General features: G+C 48.2%; 1 protein-coding gene across 8 annotated transcripts in view; it reads right to left on the reverse strand.

Annotated features, from left to right (window-relative positions):
• Nucleotides 1-20925, reverse strand: part of WDFY4 (WDFY family member 4) — a 320292-nt gene that overhangs the window by 3949 nt on the left and 295418 nt on the right. For 6 of the 8 annotated variants that reach the window (XM_073241219.1, XM_073241221.1, XM_073241222.1 and 3 more), the window contains 7 exons: nucleotides 17738-17950; nucleotides 15059-15206; nucleotides 13837-14021; nucleotides 12840-12998; nucleotides 6013-6192; nucleotides 4103-4285; nucleotides 1421-1505 (listed from right to left, as the gene is read on the reverse strand). In XM_073241219.1, coding sequence (XP_073097320.1) covers nucleotides 1421-1505; nucleotides 4103-4285; nucleotides 6013-6192; nucleotides 12840-12998; nucleotides 13837-14021; nucleotides 15059-15206; nucleotides 17738-17950 — 1153 coding nt within the window. Of the gene's footprint in view, nucleotides 1-1420; nucleotides 1506-4102; nucleotides 4286-6012; nucleotides 6193-8744; nucleotides 8793-12839; nucleotides 12999-13836; nucleotides 14022-15058; nucleotides 15207-17737; nucleotides 17951-20925 lie in introns of those variants that run through there. The other 2 variants (XM_073241220.1, XM_073241224.1) reach the window with 2 other exon arrangements.

A 20925-nucleotide genomic window follows, 5' to 3' on the forward strand; every position in this document is an offset into this window, starting at 1 on the left:
AAACTAACTGAAAATGGCTACTCTTCATAAGGCAACCCTCAGCAATCTGGAAAATTCTCCCCTGTGAATGAAAATGGGTCCTGGGATGCAGAGCAAACCCAAGGGCTCATGAGGACAGAATTCTCCCTCCACGGCGACAAGTTTGCCTTCATCATGGGTGCTAAAAAAGATTCTGAGTTCTGAACCGGAGTCTTTGATGAAGACAGAGCTGAGAAAGAAGATTGGCTGCGCTGGGGGAGGTGGATGGCAGAGGCCACTGGGAGAGCCGTGCTGGAAGAGGAGGTGATAGCTCTGATGGTGAGGTTCGTGCTTGTGCTCACTGTGAGGGGGGTGGTCTGGTGGGTTACATGGCAGTACCTGCAGTTGAGGCTATCCTGGCAGTGGTTGGATCTGGCTGCAGAAGCGAGAACGACAGTAGCAATGTGCTCCTGGGTAACTGTGGACAAGTTATGGGACCTCTCGGTGCCTCAGTTTCTTTCCATCTCAGATGGAAGCCATAGTAGTATGTACCTCATTGGGTTCCCGTGAGAAGTAAGAGGATACACAGGACGTGTGCACGGTGGAAACTGCTCCTGGTCAGCTCTCTCCCTCAAAGCTCCAGAATAGTGGCCATGATGGTGGTGGCCAGTGGCCATGATGGCAGAAGGTAGAGCAAATTTTCTTACCTCAGTCCCATCCACCGCCACCCAGAGGGCTTTGAGCCAGAAGAGTGGTTCATTTAATTTGGTACACACCAAGACTCACCTGGGAACTTCTTAGACTTGGAAAGTCTAACAACCCCTAATCTCTTCCTGGGGTTTAGGGTAAGAACAGGACCCAGAGCTACATTTTTAATAAGGCTCCTGGGCGATGCTAACAGGTGACCAGCAGACCCATTCTGAGGAACTTGCCATGAGAAGAGCCACAGTCAACAGTGCAGACCAGGGTACTTTGCAACCACTTCCTCTCCCCAGGGAAAGGGCACTGACCCTCCATGCCCCCTCCTCACTCCTGTCCTGCAGCCCAGTTAATCAGGCAAGTAGCCAGCTGGACCCCCACTTTGGACTGGGGAATTTAGCATTCAATAGTCATCCAGGCAGATGAAGAGCATCAAACCAAGCTGTGTGATGTGGGTCCCCCTTCCTGAAGCTCAGGAGTCCCTGATGACCACTGCCACCACTGTTCACACATCTGAGGAGCATCCCAGAGCTCACTGGTCCCTGCATGATGGGCCCAGGACTCAACATGGCTTCTGCACCCTGCTTCACATTCCACCAGCAGCTGCAGTAAACTGTGTTTTTGTTCCCTCAAACTTGGCACCATCTCGGGACACTCTATGGCCTCCCAGGGTTCTGCAGGCCTGGATGGAGCTGCAGGAGAGGAAAGGGGAGGGATGGCTGAGCAACACAAGGATGCCCTGCATCCCCAGTCGGGCAGGTACCTCTTGGGCTTGGAGGCTGAGCCGAGGGCTCTTCTGGTGCTGCCTGTCTGGGAACAGACATCTTCATGTCCTCAGTCTTCCATATCTGTCCAGAGAAGAGAACAAGCCATGGGCTGGGGAAATGATCCTGTCTGCAGGCTTGGCCCATCCCAGCCCCTCACACCTGGGGGACCCTGAGAGAAGCTGTAAGGGCATGGTCCCCTTTCACTTTGGATGTTAAAGTATTCTCTGGGAAAGGGTTGCTTAGGCTTCAGCTGAGCAGTTACAGCTTGGATGAGTTCACTCTGCTCCCCTGTGTCCGTGTGCACCTGTCCACAACCCCTTACCTGTGGGGACCAGACTCAGCAGCCAGTGTATTACCATTTTGCTTGGCAAATGTCCTCTTGTCCCTCTACCACCATCCCTGGAGGTCTCCCTCACCACTCAGCAGTGGGGCCTCTCTGTCCCTTGTGTCTGGCCTTTGGTCCCAATCCCTGCTGTGAGTGTTCTCAGGCTGACTGCATATGGCTCCTCACTTGCTGAGTCTGGATATTCTGTTGCCAAAGGACAAGGACCAGCCTCCACTTAATGCTCCTGTGACCTTTACCCTGGGCCATCCCAGGAGCTCAGTTACCACACTGAGTGAGGGAGAGCTGAGCGCATGAAAGACTGCCAGTCCACTGTGGGCAGGCCCACCGAGGAAAGGCACTTGCTGCTCGGGCTGCTCCGACCGACCCACAGTGGACACCATGCTCCATCAAGCCCAGACCTTCGTGACCTCCTCACATTCTGGCCAGCCCTCTGCAGAGACCCTGTGCCCCTCACGGTCACAGATGGGGCTCTGTAAGGGGGCTCTTCAGGGAGTCCTCCTCTGCCTTGTCTCTCCAGTCCCTGCACCCTGGCTCCTCAGCCTGCATAGCCTTCCCCATGTGCTCTGACTTTCCTCATCCTCAGGACTCAGATGAAATGACACCTCCCTGATGTTTCTCTGTTGGAAATAAATCCATCCTCCCCTTGGAATACTACCACATATTCATTCTGCTTCCTGAAGCATCCTCTCCATGGATAACGTGAGACTTGGAGTGTTGACACCCCTGAGGGCAAGGCTAAGTTTAGTCATGTTGGCACCCAGAAAGCTTTCATAAATGTTTGTAAAATTCAGTGGGTCCTCCTCTGCCTTGTCTCTCCAGTCCCTGCACCCTGGCTCCTCAGCCTGCATAGCCTTCCCCATGTGCTCTGACTTTCCTCATCCTCAGGACTCAGATGAAATGACACCTCCCTGATGTTTCTCTGTTGGAAATAAATCCATCCTCCCCTTGGAATACTACCACATATTCATTCTGCTTCCTGAAGCATCCTCTCCATGGATAACGTGAGACTTGGAGCGTTGACACCCCTGAGGGCAAGGCTAAGTTTAGTCATGTTGGCACCCAGAAAGCTTTCATAAATGTTTGTAAAATTCAGTGGGCATCTTCACAAATACCTTGTGGCATTCAATTGACATTCCCTCCCATAAACTGTCCATCTCAGTTTTTTTAGTAAGCCTCTTAAGTGTTCTCAATTTTACTCATTCCTTCATCTTTCCTGTTAGTCTCAGAAAAATCTCCTGTACTTTGTTCTTCCCATGATCTTCCTCCCATCTCAACATTTCTGTTTCCTTCTCTTCTTGGTTCCTTGATGCTGTCCTTCTCCATGGCCCTCCTCAGAAGACCCACGACACTCTGATTATTATCCTAACTATAACATGGACCTCATAAATGTATTTTCTGTTCTCTCTTCTCTTCTAGGATATGAACATCTTGAGGACACTACGTATAAACAGCATATACTATATATATCCTATAGGATAAAGAGCCTATTTATCATTAATCTCTGTGTCTCCTGTGGCATATATGAAGTGCTTGTCATAGTGCCAGAGTTCAGTGAATGTTGGGATGATGGATAGACAGATAGTTGGATGGACAAGTAGTTGGGTGGATGGATGATTCATGGGTGTATGGATAATAGGTAGCTGTTTCTCTGTTGGAGATGTATGTAGGTATGGAAAGAAAGAAGGAAGGAAGGAAGGAAGGAAGGAAGGAAGGAAGGAAGGAAGGAAGGAAGGAAGGAAGGAAGGAAGGAAGGAAGGAAGGAAGGAAGGAAGGAAGGAAGGAAGGAAGGAAGGAAGGAAGGAGGGAAGGAGGGAAGGAGGGAAAGGTAAAGAGATAAATACTTGGGTAGGTGATTAGATGTATTAATGTGTGGATGGGTGAATGGATGAATGGAAGAGTAGACAGAAGGATAAATGGACACAGATGGAAGGATGAATGGCTGGATGGATGGGTAGATATAGAGATAAATACTTGAATGAGTGGATGGATGGAAGGTGGATGGATGGGCAAGCATGTGAATGGATGAGTGGGTGACCCAAATATCTCTTTTAAGCACTGGGCTATGTTATTATGCATTTGGCCATTCAGCTTTCATACCTTGTGACAATAAATTTTTATTCCATTATATAAGTCTATGTGTATATAAAATTAGACCTATAACTTTATTTATTGATTTTCTTTTTGGTGGAAAGAGCCTTGTCCTTGCCATCACTTGTTGTAGGGACCTCATCTGAAGTGCAGCCTGCAGATGTGGAGCCTTGGAGGAAGTGAGCAGAATGGAGATAAATGCATTTCATGTGCCGTGCCCTCCTTCTGCCCGAGACACACCTACCCGGACCATGCCATCTTGGCTCCCAGTGATGATGACATGGCTTGTGTCCCACGCTGGTCCCTCCATCACACAGCAACAGGTTATGGCTCCTTCAGGGCCCCAGGCCGTGGTGATGCTAGCCAGGGGCCGACCATTGACATTCCATAGAGACAGGTGGGCTCCCGCGCAGGAGACGATAGTGCCCTGCAGCCGTGAGAGATCACTTAACTCCAGGCTGGCCTCACTGCCTGCCCATCTGCCACTTGCTTAGCCACTGAATTTGTAAAGCCAAGCACCCCCAACCTGCTGTCTTCTGAACACTAAGCAAGGCACTCCAGGACTTCCCAGGACACCATTTCTTTGCCACTGACTCACAGGCCCGCTGTAACTTTAAGTCCCCGGTCCTCTGCACACTGTAATCACATGTTTGGATACTGCTTTTCCCAACACAGGCTGACTGGCTCACCCTCTGGACTCCTCCCACAGCCTTCTCCCTGGCACAGAGAGACCCAGTCTGGAGGCTTCCCTGGCTCTGGACATGGGGCCTACACCTGGCTGGCCAAGCCCATCTCCATTAGGAAGCTTTTGACATCACCTGACAGAGGATAGCCATTCCAATGATTACATGTGGTTTGTAAAATTGGACAATTTCCCTCTGGAGGGAATTCTGAGGAGAAATTTCCCCACTGCTCCTCTTGAAATGTTTGTCCAGAGTGTTTGTGCCTCAATTTTGTCTCTTTTGCAGCCAATGGTGTGGCAGCCTCTGTCACCAAGGACTCACAGAGCCAGCAGGGGCCATGCCTTTGAGCTTTGTCCTAACCACAGGGGTATAGGGAGCTCAGTGCCCTTCCACACGCCCCTGGCCGGGCTCCATCATGTCCTGTGCTGACTTTTTCAGTAGAACCTGCCTGAGCTCAGGGACCATGTCTGATACATTTCTGCTCAGTACCCAGTGTGGGCCCACCAGACACTCAGTGAACTCAGTGGCTCCAGGCAAAGTTGAGTTCAACAAATTGTTGTCTTGATATCAGTCTCTTGAGGTCTGGGGACATCATTTTTGATGGGTTTTATATCCTCCCATATCAGGGGCTTAGTGCGTTCCTCAGTACATCTACCATTCATACCTTCACCCTCATCCACCCACCTATATGCTGTCTATCCACCCATCACCCCTCAATGTGCCCATGCACCCATCCATCCATCATCCTCCATCTGCCCATGTAACATTCATCCTGGATTCAAGCCCACCTGGAGCACTATTTTTGGCCAAATTTGGCACCATGAGGCTTTCCCCTTTCCCCCTCCTTCTGTGATGCCCCTGCCCACCCCATCTATACCCTGGGTCCCTGGGCTTTCTGTGAGCAGATGTGGAGCCTTTGATCCTCAGGGAGCCACATGCTCCATGATGGGGGTTCCAGCCTGAGAGAAACTCCACACTGAGATTTAGATACACATTTCTCCAACTCCCTCCCTCTCTCTCTCACACACACACATGCATATGCACCAGTCCCTGGCAGGCTCATGTTTGGAGGCCAGCACGGAGGAACTAGCAGAAGCACTTCCTGCTGTGGGGATCAGAGGTACCTGCTGAGTCAACACTGGTCTTCAGTTAGCAGCCTGAATTAATCAGTTAAGCCCAGCACATCCCTCACCTAAGCCAACTTCCTGCCCTAGCTCCCTGGTGCCCATGCCAGGACAGACACTTCCCACTGCCCCCAGAACCCTGAGGGAGAAAAATAAAAATGACACCTAGACCCAGATGCCACACGTGTTGATGGCTCCACACTGTGCTCCACACATTTGGGGCTTTGACATTCTTGGGCGGCCAACATGGCTCTGCCCCTGGGTTTTCTCCCAGGGCACTGTCTCCCATGTTGCCATGCAGGCTTGTGGTCATGTCAAGGACTCAGACACTGAGAGAGGGGCCTCACCGAGATGTCACTGATGGCGATTGCAGAGACACCCTCATGGTGGGCGGGCAGGCGGGCCACATGGGTGAGGTGGTCAAGGTCCCACAGGATGCAGGTGCAGTCTTGGGAGCCACTCACCAGGAGGTTGAAGGTGACGGATGCTGCCAGGCATGTGACAGCTTGTGTGTGTCCATACAAAGCCTGGGGACAGGGGACAAACCACAGGTTGTGTGAAGGAGCCTTAATTCAACTACTCAGGGATGCCCCACCCCCCTTTTAACTGCTGGGCCTCAGATAAGGAAGCAGAGATTCAGTATGGGTCAGTAATTCCGAAGTGTGTGGTGTATATGCATGTGTGTGTGTGCATGTGTTTATGCATGTGCATGTGTGTGTGTACCTGTGCAGGTGTGTGTGTGCATGTGTGCACACATGTCCATGGCTGGCCTCTCAGTCCATCCATTTTCAGGGGTTGAGTTCCAGCTGAGGAGAATCAGCAGTCCTTTCATCATAACCCAAGCTGGGACCAGAAGCTCCCTAGGCACTGTCCTCCCCTACATTTGTCTTGCACCCCAAAGCAGCACATGCCACTATTAATGTGCAAGGGCACTGATTGGCAAAGTGTGGTGTCCCAGCCAGTAGGATAAACATCATCTGGGAACTTGTTAGAAATTCAAATTCTTGGGCCCTATCCCAGACCTACTAAATCAGAAACTGGGGTGGGGCCCCACAACTAAGGTTTTCACAGTCCGGCCAGGAATTCTGCTGAACAGTCACATTTGAGAATCACACTAAGGGAACCTCAGAAACACACTGGGTTCATATCCAGTCTGGCCACATGGCAGCGGGTGACTCAGGGCCTCTGTCCTGGCCCTGGGGCGGCTTGTGCAGGGCCTGGCCTGTCTTGTGGGTGGCTATGTGTCCAGATCTGGCCAAGGGTGTTGCTCCCTTGGGACATGTTCCTGGGGCGCTGGGGTGACCTGCGGGCACCCTGGTACCCCCAGGCCCACAACTGCTGGTAACAGCATGGTTTCTGCCACAGCTGTACCAAGGCTGCCAGGTGAGCCTGATATGAGAGCTGCTGTGCACACATATGCCTGGGTCTCTGGAATTGCCAGACAAGCATGGAAGTGGTGTTCTGAAGTGTGATTACCTGGGCCTAACTAGTGGTGAACCTCCACCCTCAGGATAGATGAATGCTCACTCATTTGGGTTAGTGAAGCTGGGTGTCATTTTTCAAAGCTGTCTCTTTGCCTGGTCACAGTAATTACAAATTTGCCATGAATTCCCATTTGTCTTCAATGGATCCTAACATGGTACCAACAAGACAGTGCTGGCAAAGTTCTGTATCTGACCCATGGAAGAAGATTTAGGCCATCTTAGGAAAATGGAAACTATCTGAACGAATAGAGGAAAGCAGAGAATTTGACAGGAACTTTCTGATTGTCTTCCCAGAATGAACTGATTCTGATGACTAAGTTCTTACAGCAGGAGACACGGTGACTCCAAAGAGTACAGGCCCCATGAGTAAGTCCTGAGGATTCAGAGAGAGAAGCTCTGAGCCCTTGAACCTTTGCATCTGTCCGTTAATGGAGCCAAGCCTGCCACTTTCTGAGGGGAGGTACTGGAGAGTGAGGTACCAGCCCATACTTGGGCACTGCCCACCCCCCGAAGGCCTGTTGCCTCCTGCCTGCCAGGAAACTGAAGCACCACGAGGCATCCAGCCACCCCTTATCTGGGAAGGCTGAGGAAATCAGTGAAGAAGGCCAGCAGTTTTGAGTGTGTTCTTGACCAGCTCTTTGTTTTCTCAGAATATAGTAGTCCCCTTTATACATGGAGGGATACATTCCAAGACCCACAGTGGGTGCCTGAAACTAAGGGTAGTACCAGACCCTATATATCTGTTTTTTCTATATATACATACTTATGATAATAATTTATAAACTAGGCACAGTAAGAATTAACAACAATACCTAATAATTAAACAGAACAATTAAAACAACATATTGTAACAAAAGTTATGAGAATGTGGTCTTTTTCTCTCTCAACTCATCTTAGTGACTTTCCTCACCTTTCTTGTGATAATGTAAAATGATATAATACCTTTGTGATGAGATGAAGTGGGGTGAATGATGAAGGCATTGTGATGGAGCATTAGCTACTATTGACCCTCTATCAATACACCAGGAGGATCATCTGCTTCCAGAGCACGGTTGACCACTGGTAACCAAAACCTTGGGAAGTGAAGCCATGGATAAGAGGGGACCACTGCAATATCTCTCCATATGGCCAATGAAAATAACTTCACTGTATCAACTTATACTTAACTAAGGCAGAAAAAGAATAAAATAAAAACCTCTGAAAATAATTCCTCATGCTGGATACATCATAAGATGGGTAATCTTAACTAATTGTCGGTGGCACTGTAAAGCTATCGAACCATTTAGAAAGCATATGTGACTGCTAGGAAATTCTACTTCCTGCAATTTATTTTAAGGAAGCAATTAATCAGAAGCAAACGGCAATCTATGCAAGTTGTTTTCTGCAGCACTACTTAAAGTTAAAACTTGGAAGTAATGTAATTGCCTAATTTTATAAGAAATGGTTTATTAAACTGTGGTACATTGACATAACAAAACAATTGAAATGTAATTTTATGGAAATGGAATGATTTGGGACAATTGAAATGTAAATGATATAGATAGCAGAAAAGCTGAAACAATTTGATAGGCTGGATGAAAACAGAATAAACATACCTACACAGTGATCAGAATGGTATCAATATGATATCTGGGGGTGGCAGTCTGCAACAATGAAAATTTATAGGGATTATAGAGAATTGTTCAACTTCTAAGTGAATTCGAAATTTGTCTTTAATGTTGTAATATCTTTAAAAATAAAACACTTCAAAATTGTTTCTGAAGCTATTTAATGATGATTTCTCTGTCTACAAGTCAGGGATGGATGCCTCCTCCCTGAGCAGCTGGTGGTCTGGGGGATCCCCAAGGCCATGTCAGAGTCTGTAGGTAAATGATAAAGTGTGTTATTTGATCTAGGAAATAAGAGCGTGTGGGATTCCCAATGCCTTTTTCTCTTGATTTAGAACTAGAGAGGATGATAAATTACATTTCTATGTTGTCAATACCAGGCTTTTACAGTGCATCTTCACTTCTAAAAGGGACCTTGGAGCAGTGGTGGGGGTTGTCTTCCTGGCTCCCCAGGACCCACTCTGGGATCAGCTGAATCTGCTGCCATCCCAAGTGATGCCTGGGAGACAGGAACCCTCCGCAGAGTAATGCACAGTCTCTTCACTCAGGTCCTGAATTAAAAATCCAGCCCCCCTACCCCCCGACACAGTAGTCAATGAAAAGGAACATGGAAACCTCCAGAGCAACCTGAAAACACAGAAAGGCAGGAGTTCGAGGGCTGGCTTTGGTCTGAGAGGCTGGCTGAGGGCAGCAGGCCCTAGGCCTGCAGAGCTGCCTCCCAGCAGATGCCACAGTCCCGGCTCTGCAGGAGTAATCAGCTCCCTCAGCCCTGACCCATGATGCCTTCAGCTTCTGCTGCTGAGGATCCACCATGTACCACGTGGGTACTGGGGGTGGCTTGAAAAGCATCCAGAGAAACCCACTATCAGTTACAGTGAAATATGCTCAGGTTAGGAAATCTGGTCAGTGCTGAGTTTTGTATGATTAATCTTGTTTTTTGTTATCTTGAGGCTACATGGCTAAGAAGCAGATGAAAGGATGAGTTGCATTTTAGAGTCGAAGTGTACCCTAGTAATATTTCCAGGCAAGTTCAAAAGCACACAGGCAGAGAACGTGCATGGTTTAGAGATAGACAAATCTAGATTAAAATGCAAACTCAATGTTTCTGAGCCTCAATTTCCTCACCTGAAAGGGGGAATAATAGTCCTTGCTTGAGAAGATTAAAAGTAATGTAGAGTCTTAAGTAAACAGTAAGTTTTCTTAAGTGGTAACTCTGCTTACTATTATGAGTAATGGTGGCTCATGAGGTAGGACAAGTACAAGTCCTCTGTCCGCTGGTTGGTTTATGTTCTCCTCCTGCCACAGCCACTGCTGGAAAACAGGCATGCCTTGTTTGACTGTGTTTCACTTCATTGCATGAAGGTCTGTGGTAGCCCTGCACTAAGCAAGTCTATTGGTTTTCCAACAGCATCTACTCACTTCACACTAGTGTCACACTTTGGTCATTGTCACAATGTTAAACATTTTTCATTATTATTAGTTAGGGTGATTTGTGGCCAGTGCTCTATGAAGCTACTATTGTAATTGCTTTGGTGTACCACAAACTGTCCAATATAAGACCAAAAACCTAGTCAGTAAATGTTGGGTGTTCTGGCTGCTCCACCATTCCCCATCTCTCTTCCTCTCCTTGGGCTTTCCTAATCCCTGAGGCACAAAAGAATTGAAATTAGGCCTCTTAATAACCCTACAGAAGATTATTGAACATTACATGTGTTCAAGTGGAAGGAAGAGTCTCACATCTCTCACTTTAAATCAAAAGCTCAAACTGATTAAGCTTAGTGAGGAAGGTGTGTCAAAAGCTGAGACAGGCCAAGAGCTAGGTCTCTTGCACCAAACCGTTAGCAAGTTGTGCATGCAAAGGAAAAGTACTTTAAGGAAACTAAAAGTGCTATTCCAGTGAACACACAAATGATAAGGAACTGAAACAGGCTTATTGCTGATATGGAAGAAGTGTTTTGAAGGGAAGATTAAACCACCCACAACATTCCCTTAAGCCAAAGCCTAATCCAGAGCAAGGCCCTAACTCTTCTCAATTCTGTGAATGCTGAGAGAGGTGAGGAAGCTGCAGAAGAAAGGTCTGAAGCCAGCGGAGTTGGTTTATGAGGTCTAATGAAAGAAGCTGTCTCTGTAACAGAAAAGTACAAGATGAAGCAAGAAGTGCTGATGTAGAAGTACAGCAAGTTATTCAGAAGATGTAGCTAACATCATTAGCATAGTTGGCTACACTAAACAACAGACTTTCAGTGCAGATAAAACAGCCTTCTATTGGAAGAACATGCCATCTAGGCCTTTCAAAGCTAGAAAGGAAAAGTCAAAGCCTGGCTTCAAAGTTCCAAAGGACAGGCTGACACTCTTGTTAGGGGCTAATGCAGCTGGTGACTTGAAACTGAAGCCAAAGCTCACAGACCATTCTGAAAATTCTAGGGCCATTCAGAATTATGCTAAATCTACTCTGTCTGTGCTCTATAAATGGAACAACAAAGCCTGGATGACAGCACATCTCTTTACAACATGATTTACTGAATATTTTAAGCCCACTCTTGAGACCTTATGCTTAGAACAAAGATTCCTTTCAAAACATTACTGCTCAGTGGCAATGCACCTGGTTATCCAAGAGCTCTGATGGAACTTCACAACAAAATTAATGTTGTTTTTATGCTTGTTCATACAACATCCATTCTGAAGCCCATGGATCAAGGGGTCATTTTGACTTTCAAGTCATATTGTTTAAGGAATACATTTGTAAGGTTATAGCTGTCATAGTCAGTGGTTCCCTCAATGGATCTGGGCAAAATAAATGGAAAACCTGGAAAGAATTCACCATGGGAAGATGTCAAAATGCCAACATTAACAAAAATTTGGAAGAATTTGATTCAACCTTCATGGATGACTTTGAGGGATTCAAGACTTCAGTGGAGGAAGTCACTGCAGATGTGGTGGAAACAGCAAGAGAACTAGAATTAGAAGCAGAGCCTGAAGATGTGGCTGAATTGCCACAATCTCATGATAAAGTGGATAAGGAGTTGCTTGTTACTGATGAGCAAAAAAAATGGTTCCTTGAGATGGAATCTTGGTGACGATGCTGTGAAGACTGCTGAAATGACAATAAAGGATTTAGAATATTGCATGAACCTAGTTGATAAAGCAGTGGCAGGATTGAGTCCAATATCTTAAGAAGTTCTGCTGTGGGTAAACTGCTATCAAACAGCATCACACGCTACACAGAAATGGTTCATGAAAGGAAGAATCAGTCAATGCAACAAACTTCACTGTTGTCTTATTTGAACAGATTTCCACACATATTCCAACCTTCAGCTACCACCACCCGATTAGTCAGCAGCTATCAACATCGAGATAAGACCCTGTACCAGCTAAAAGATTATGTCTCACTGAAAGCTCAGATGATGGTTAGCATTTTTCAGCATCAGGTATTTAAATTAAGGTATATACATTTTTTTTAGACATACTGCTATTGCACTCTTAATAGACTATAGTATAGTGTAAATATAACTTTTATATGCACTGGGAAACCAAAAAATTCATTTGACTCTTTTTTCTTACAATATGTGCTATATTGCAGTTGTCTAGAACTGAACCTGAAATACCTCTGCTGTATACCCACAGTCTTTTATTTTCTGGATCTATGATTTTGGACAAGTTACTTAAATTCCTTGCACCTGTTTTTTTTACCAGTAAAGTAGGGATGATAGTGGTACCTATTTTACAGGGTTGTTGAGAAGGTAAAATGAGGCTATTCATATAAAAGTGCCTGTGGCAAATGCTCAAACATGTTCTCTAGTGCAAGGAAACCGATCCACTAGCCCTCCTTCCATCAATGATATCTCTCATTGAAGTGTGGGTCTCCATGGGGGCACCAGCTCTGTGTGCTTGTCTGTCAGATCCACCCATGAGCATGAAAACTGCCCTCATAGACACAAGGTAATGCATGACAGAGCCATGTGCTACCCTCGTCACCTCACTGAGGTCTCTGTTCCTGAGGGAGCTGGGATTTCAGCGCTTGGGGATTTGGAGCAGCAAGAGCACCACCTGTCCCAGGCACTGTTCTTGCCTGAGGCATCATACCTGCTTGAGGCGCAGGCCTCTTGGGCGGCCTTTGGTCATGCTGAGCTCCCACACACACACCACAGTGCTGGCCCCAGAGGTGATGATGATCTCGGGGGATGGGCACACAGCACACAGGCAGCGGCCCCAGGCGGCCAGATTCTCGAACATCATCAGGATCTGTGGGAGACACGTGGGATGCACACTGATGCTGATGCCACGGGGCCTGGGACAGAGTGACAGAGGAACGTGGGCAGGCCTGGATGCTGCTGGCCTGTCGGCGTGCCATGGGAACCAAGAGATGTGTCACTTGTTCAGGACCCCAGCCCTGGTGACAAAATTTAAGTTATCTGGGCCTTTCTCCAAAGAGTTTATACTCTAGTGGGTGGGGAGAGACAAGTGAGCAGGTGGTGAGGGGGACACCATGAAACCCCGTTAGCACAGTGAGCATCAGGGTCTCTGTCTGCCTGGGGAGGAGGTCAGAGACAGCTTTCAGGAGTGGGTGACATCTGGAAAAGGCTTCTGGCTGCCTAATGAAGGCAGTGGGGACAGGCTAGGGAGGGTGCAGGAGAGCTTGGTGGGCAGAGAATTCATGCAATGAGATAGGGTGGGAGGGAGGGAAGCCAGGGTAGGAAGGGGGACTGGGAGGTGCCTGAGGCCATATCAAGAAGACAAGATAATAGATGGCCTAAAAATGGGGTGGACAACCAGTAACCAGATGGCTTGCTTCTGGTGCAGGCTGAATGCTCAGTGTGCATCCTTTGGGTCTAGGCCATGATGGGCTGGAGAAGCCCCAGGAATGCTCACTCAGGCTGAGAGTCTGGGCAAGCTCACAGTGGCCAAGTGACTAGCCAGCGGGCCCTCAGCAGGTCACACAAGCCCCCTCACTCCCCAGCCACAGGCACAGCCACATGGAGGTGCAGGTGGCTGTGTCTGCTTCGGGCTCGCCCACTTCCTGACCCCCTCTGCCCCAGCCAGAGGGAGGCCCAGGCTCTGTGGCCACCCTGCTCCCACTCACCTTGTCAGAGCCATAGTTCCCTAGGCAGCAGCTGAGGTCATCGAAGCCCCAGCTGAAGGTCCTGTTCCAGAGAGGGGGCAGCAGCAACTTGTTCTTCTCCACAGCCAGGATGGTCTTCTCAGTGGGCATGATGTGGCCGATGGCACCTTTGGGGGATTCTGAGCCTAGAGAGAAAAGGTACATATCTACCCCCCAGTTAGTATGGTGGAGTGCACAGGTCAAAGGACAACAAATATATCTGTTAGTTGGGCCAGAGAGGAGCCCTGGGCAGGCAACGGACTTGGCAAAGCACAGGCCCAGCTGGAGCCATGCATCAAGGCATCCCACTCTCAGCCTCACTCCAGGGGTAACCTTAGACCCTGGCCCTGAGCCAGGTGCCTTCTCCTGACTTAGCACATATACCAAGTGTGGCCATGCAGGTGTCCAGTGTCTCTTAAGGGCTGAAGGCAGAGGAGGAGGCGCTGAGGCTGTTGGGGCAGATGGCACAAAGCCACGAGAGCCTTGGGGGCTCTGCTCTTCGTGTTCCCCCTCCCCCCCCAGGCACCATACCTAGCAGGGTGGGGTGCCAAGGATACAGCTCTTGAACTTCACGGGGAACAAAAGGGCACATTGCAAAGCCCAGCAAATGCAACCTTATACTCCTTGGGGCCAGAATGTTGTTCCATGTAGTGGGATTTCCCAGAAGTGGTGCATGGCCCAGGACAGACTTGATACACACAGGGCTTTTCTAGGAAGTCGCAGGGAAGCTACTCACACCCTGGCCATCTCCCCCAGGACATGTGCTTTTGGCGAGGGACTGCAGGCCACCTGGGTTTTCAGGAGCAACAGTGACTGCGGTACTGAGGAGCAGAGGCTGCAGCCTTCCCTTGGGAAACCTGGGACTTCCTCTCTCAGATGTGGAGGGGAAGTGAGGAGGACTGTGTGTGTATGTGTGTGTGTGTGTGTGTGTGTGTGTGTGTGTGTGTGTGTGTGTGTGTGTGTACATGGACAAGATAGAGGAGTGTATGTCTCAGAGAGACAGACAGGTGGGTCTTAAGAAGTCAGGGTTGAACATGGGTGTGCTGGACACTTCAGAGCAGAGGCCACCCAGATTCCTGCCTTTACTGGAGACCGCCATCAAAGGCCCTGCCCGGATCCATGCCCCTGAACCTCCAGAGGACTGCAGTTACTGAAGGGACAACCCTGGGACAGGACACCAAACAAAGCAGGACCAGGTAGTCACCTTTGACTGTGACCTGGGAGGGCTTCAGCGTCTGCAGGCAGTAGTAAAAGGGCTGTGGGTGGCCAGGCAGGCTTGCAGGTATGGTGACATCCTTTCCAGGGGAAGGCTTCCCCATGGTGGTCCTGGCTGGGTGGGGTTTCGTAAAGAGCTGGAGAGGCAAAAGGACAGACACAAACCACACAGGTCACCAGGGCATCTGGTCAGATGAGCTGTTCCCGTGCAGGTCACAGCTAGTCAGAAGAGGCATCGTTCCTGTGTAGGTGACAGCTGCACCCCTGCTCTGGGCACTGTGAGCTGGGCTTGCTGCTGCCTGAGCTGAGCATAAACAGAACCATCTGGTTCAACCCTTTGATGCTGCAGATGAGGGGCCTGGGGCTCCAGAGAGGGGCAGCTACTTTCCCAAAGTCACAGTGAAGGGCGAGCAGAAGTAGTCCTCCTGGCTGCTAAATCCATCTCCTCCAAGCTGCTTGGGGAGAGGATGAGGTCACTGAGGAGCCCTGAGCACCCGGGAGAGCCGCCTTTGTGTCATGGCCTCAGAACAGCCCTCTTCCCGGCCTAGATGATGTGCCTCTCTTCGTCTGCTTGAGCTAGGGCTCTTGCTTTATTTTTGCCTTCCCTTTACAAACTCTCTGCAGGCACATCCATCTGGGCATCAACACAGAATTCTTTAGCAGCATTCATCTGAATACCAAGAAGCACGGGCAAACCTCATTAGTGGCCTTTCTTGTTCTCATTTTTCTTAGATTTCTACTGTCAAATTGTCCCCTTGCCAGATTTCTTTTGCTGCTTGGCAGGCAGAGTCTTTGCTCTTGGGCCAGAGCGTGCCACTGAGGCTGGCTCCTGCTCGCCACTCGCCCACCTGACTGGGCTCCTGCCTGGCTGGGCTGCTTTCTCCAGCCGCTGGGCACATTCCTCTGCTCCCAGGTGGAAGCATCCACAGTGGAGGCGGCTGCGATTGGAGCTGGCCTGTGCTGGGCACACGGCAGGGTGGGGCTCATGGGGAAGCTGGAGGTCTCAGAGCAGCCTTGGCTCAGCTGCAGCCCTTGGTTAGAGGCGGACTATCTAGTAAAGCTGGGTAGGTGATCAATGCAAATTGAAATCAGAATGATGATTTTTAAATGAGCAGTAAGGAGTGTTCTTCCTTTCATGGCAGAATAACTCTTAACACCACAGGCTGGGGCCCTGTAACAACTTAGCAGACACAGTCCCTTAATGGAACAGGGCACAGCCTTGAAGCACTTTGATGTTGTCTCAAGGCTGGAGCCACTTGAAGAATTCTAATTCTGTTGATTATTTAGAAATATATTTTTAAAAACTCATATATCACTGAGTAAAATCAGATTTTCAATTTGTGTGCATGCCATGATCACTGATGTGAAAATATTTTTGCTTGTGGACAAGAACTATGAATATATAATACAGGACACAGTTGCATGGTAGTAGCTACTATTTTGAGTTATTTCATTGCTTTATCTGAATGATTATATTTTTTTAATTAAAGGAATAAAACCATTAGGCTATTCAAGCTTCTTTCCTGAAATTCTCTCCTTTCTACAAAGTCTTCCTTGGCCAAACCCACATTTCGATGTGGCTCCATTGTCCCAGTCACCCTCCAGCCCCTCCATGTTCCCCTGACCTGAGAGTGGAGCACACCTGAGCATGTTGCATAGTGCCAGGTAAAAAAGGATGTTAATAGTTTTGCTGTTATTAGTTTTGCGCTAATTGTGAGATAGGCCCATCCAAGCTTCATGGTTACATGTGGGGAAGGCCATTGCCCAGGACAGTCTGGGACCTGGCTGGGTTTATGTAGTCATTTCCCAGTGGGGCTTCTGACTGCCCAGACTGGGACCCCAGCTTATGCAGCTGTGCTTCTGAACGCAGATGGTTGTGCCCAGGGATAAACGTCTCTACACTGAACTTAAATTTGAGGATCAACAGGGCTGGGATCAGTTAAGTAAGTGTGTAACTTTCTTGCACACCATTCATCAGGATGCCAACATGGTCACAGTGTCACATTGCTACATAACTACCCTGAGGGGGTGGAGCCAGCAGAGCAAAAGGCCCGTGTGAGATCCATGCAACTTCACCAGGCGCGCTGGAGGCAGAACTTAGATACTCCTGGTGCTCCATGTAGTAGGCATTGGAGCCAGCCAGCTGGGCTGGAGCTCTGCCTCTGTCACCCGCTAATGGTGCAATTGGAGGCAAGTTATTTAGCCTCTCCAAGCCTCAGTTTTCTGATTTGTGAAATAATCATTCCTATAGCCAGAGCTTATGAGAGGAATCAGTGAGGTAATCACACTAATAACTAATATTTGTTGCTAATCATATATCAGGCACTTTCAAGCCCTTGATGTCTTGACTCAGAATCTTCACAGCAACTCTGTAGGATAAATACATATATATAAATTAAACCCTGTGGATTTATTGCACTATCATAAGCCTCACAGATGGGGGCAGCCTTCATCATTATCATTAATGACATCATCATCTACATCAACATTAGCTGATAACTGAGGGTCCAGCCTTGAAATTGAGGGTGTAGGGAGATGACTGGACATGATATTCCCTCTCCAGTCCTCTCTCTTGCTCCTTTCCCAGGAGAAAACGTCCTCTCATTTTCAAGCTCACGCTGCACACCGTCTTTTGAGGAAGCAAGACAAAGGACACGGCACATTGTACCTGTTTGGGCACCTGTCCGAAGTTGCTGACGAAGCCCAGGATGGTGCTCCTGATCAGGGGGTCACTGATGCCGCTGAGGTCCGTTTTGTCACCATAGAAGTAGGGGTGGAAGGTATTAACAGCCTCCATTGCGGCTGACCCCTGCTGCTTGTACCCAAAAATGAGATCTATCCAGTGGTGGAGGTTGGCACTGACAAAGTCACTTTCCAAAGCCTGGAACCAAAACCCAAGAAGCATGACATACACAGGTTATTCTCATGAACTTGTGTGTCCTCCGCACACATCAGGAGTGGCACATGCATCAGGTTGCTGGCTCTCCACAGGGAAGGTGAATGGTGCCTCCCTGGGCTTGATGAGCACAAAGTGGGCAGACGTGCAGGCCCCAAAGACCACCCATTTCCTGCCTCCAGCTAGTAGCAAACAGATAGGACTATTCCCACCACTCTGGCTCAACCACTCCCTGAAATAACCATGAGGTTTGGAATATCTGTGTCATTCAATCCATGAGTGACATTTAAATGGAAGAGAACAGATTGAAAATAAAGCCTTGGGCCTGTTGAGATCTGACAGAGGAAAAAGGGAGGCTGATTCTGACAGAAGAGTGTCAGGAGGTTGAGCCTGGACAGTGGCAGCTAGGAGAATGTGCTCTGGAGCATATTGTCCCCAGCACTGCCATTTATGTTCCTTAACATCTCTGTTCCTCAGTTTCTACATCTGTTAAATGGGGGCAATAATGGTACCTTCTTTGTGGGTTTATGTGAGGATTAGGTTGTGTCTTTGCCTGGTACACAGCGAGCTCCATGTAGTGTTAGCTACAGTGATTACACTTAGCACCTATCAGGAGCCAGGCATTGGTTTGGGGTTTTAATGTGTACTGCCTGTTCATATTAATACCAGCTTTTGCTGGAAGGCACAATTACCCCACTTCAGGCTTATGTGTGGTTTTGAACCTACTGTCCCAGTCCCAACTTTCAAGCCTCAGAACCCCAAAGGGGGCTTCCAGCCTTGCTGTGCAGATCTTATCTCATCCCAGTACTTAGAAATGGGTGTGGGGACCTTTTGCAATCATCCCTAGAAGGAAAAGGATAGAGTCTACCTTTGAGGTGCAGCTCAGTCAACATGAATGTAAGCTTCACTGATTGGGGCACTTCTATATTGTCTAGGGCATGCAGGGCAAGAACATTTCACCCATGTATCTAAGGGCCAAGAGTGTGATGATCCTGAGGGACATTGTGCCCATTTACAGGCTCACTGTTCCCAGACGGGAGGACAAGAGATTTCTAGACTCAGCCACAGGGTCTTGCTCTAAGCTTAATTCCTCTCAGTAGATTTAAATCTCACTCCACTCAGGAACACAGCTTCCCCTTGAAGCCAGGTTGGCAATATTTCTCAACAGTTGCCACACTTGAGCAAAGGGAAATGTGCAACAGTATTTGGACATCCCAGTTTACCTGAAAGATGGTGCATGTTTTGCCAAGGAGAGCCCAACTTCCAGGCTGGGCCTCTAGACCTGAAGACATTCATTTGGGATTGTCTGGGCTTCCCTTGCTGATCCTCTGCCAGAATATGCAGCCTTATGCCGGGGCTTGGGGAAGTCAGGTCACCTGTGCCAGGTAAGTTTTCTGAGGCATATGGACAAAGTGGCTTCAAGAAGGCTACACTTGGGTCATGACTTAGGAGTTGTGATGAAAGTTATAGCTCTTCCAATCCTACTGTTTGGCCTGCAGCACACCTAAGAGCCTTCTTTAGATGTATTAAAGCAACTGTTGGTGACAGCAGAATGGTCACTGATACCCAAGGGATGACCACAGGCCAGGACAGCTGACCCTTCCTCTGGGCCTTTTCTTTCTATCACTTCAAAACAAACACATTTCCCATTTTTTTCAGGCTCTTTTGGAACATCCCTTCCACCTCCTTTCCTTAGGTGAGGCCTGGATCTCCCTGACCTCGAGGGGCAGCTACTTGCTCGATTCTACCCCGTGTGTCTTGGGGGCCCGCAGTTGGGGTGATGTTCTCCTTCATCCTCATTGCCACCTCTAGGCCATTATTCCTGTACCTTCTTATTAAAAGAAGAAAAAACATTCCTGCTCCTTTGGGTTCATGAGATTTAACTCTAACCCCCACACACACCCCGTTGTCCTCACCACTGGCATTTACCACTCGCTCTTCTCCTCATTCACTGAAGAAGCTGAATCCTGGCCACGCCTTTCTTTCCTCTGCAAGATCTGAGTGAGTGATTTCAGTCTCATATCTCTCAATCCCTTAAGCGCCACTTCTCCAAGGACTTTTGTATCCACTCCAAATAAAGTTTCTTATTCCCACAGACACCCTTTAACCTGTGACAGCATCCATAACTGCTCCATCTTCAGAGTCTCTCGGTCAAACATCCCAACTGGTGACAGCCACGTCCTCACCCTGATTGTTGCACTGCTTCCTGGCACCACGCTTCCCCCTCACCAAAGCTCCCAGTGCTTTTGCTCCTCTATTTCTTTACTGCTATCGACACATTCCTGCGTTCAGCCACATCTTGATCCAGCTTAGATTTAGTGGCCCATCATTTCAATAGCACTCTGGGCAATATGCCTCATTCTGTTTCTGAATCATGTGTACTTCTGTCTTTCACGGCACTCTGGGCAAACTCAAACATTTTCTGTCTTCATGCCTTCATCAGAGTGTCTGGAGGATATCATGCCAAGGGGCACACTGATCATCCTATCATATTTGGTCACTAATTTCAAATGGAGACTGAGCAATGTCAGAAGACACAGGTATGTTTCTCTGGTCAACTCATGCTCAGTCACTCCACATAACTAACATTTCCTGTGCTCTCCTCAACCCTGACCCTCCTCCACTTCAGCAGTTGATCATACCTCCCACTTCACAGAGAAAAACAGAGGCCACCAATTAGAAACTCCCACATTTTCCTGACAGCACATATAAACCTGCCTTTATCCATCACTCCCTGACTTCCCTCCCACCTGTTCAAGTCAAGAAAGTATCCCACCTGTTACCTAAAGATAAACCTATACCTGTGGTTTGGATTCCAAATCCTCCTGCTTTCTCAGGAACTTACTATTCCTTTTCTTACATATTCAAATCTCTCTTTCCTACTGGCTATTAAATGTGTTTATTAGAATTAAGAAAAATAAAACCTTAACGTTCTTCTAACCTCCCATCTTCTCCATTTT

This window comes from Manis javanica, chromosome 7 (genome assembly GCF_040802235.1).
Source record: "Manis javanica isolate MJ-LG chromosome 7, MJ_LKY, whole genome shotgun sequence".
NCBI lineage: Eukaryota > Metazoa > Chordata > Mammalia > Pholidota > Manidae > Manis > Manis javanica.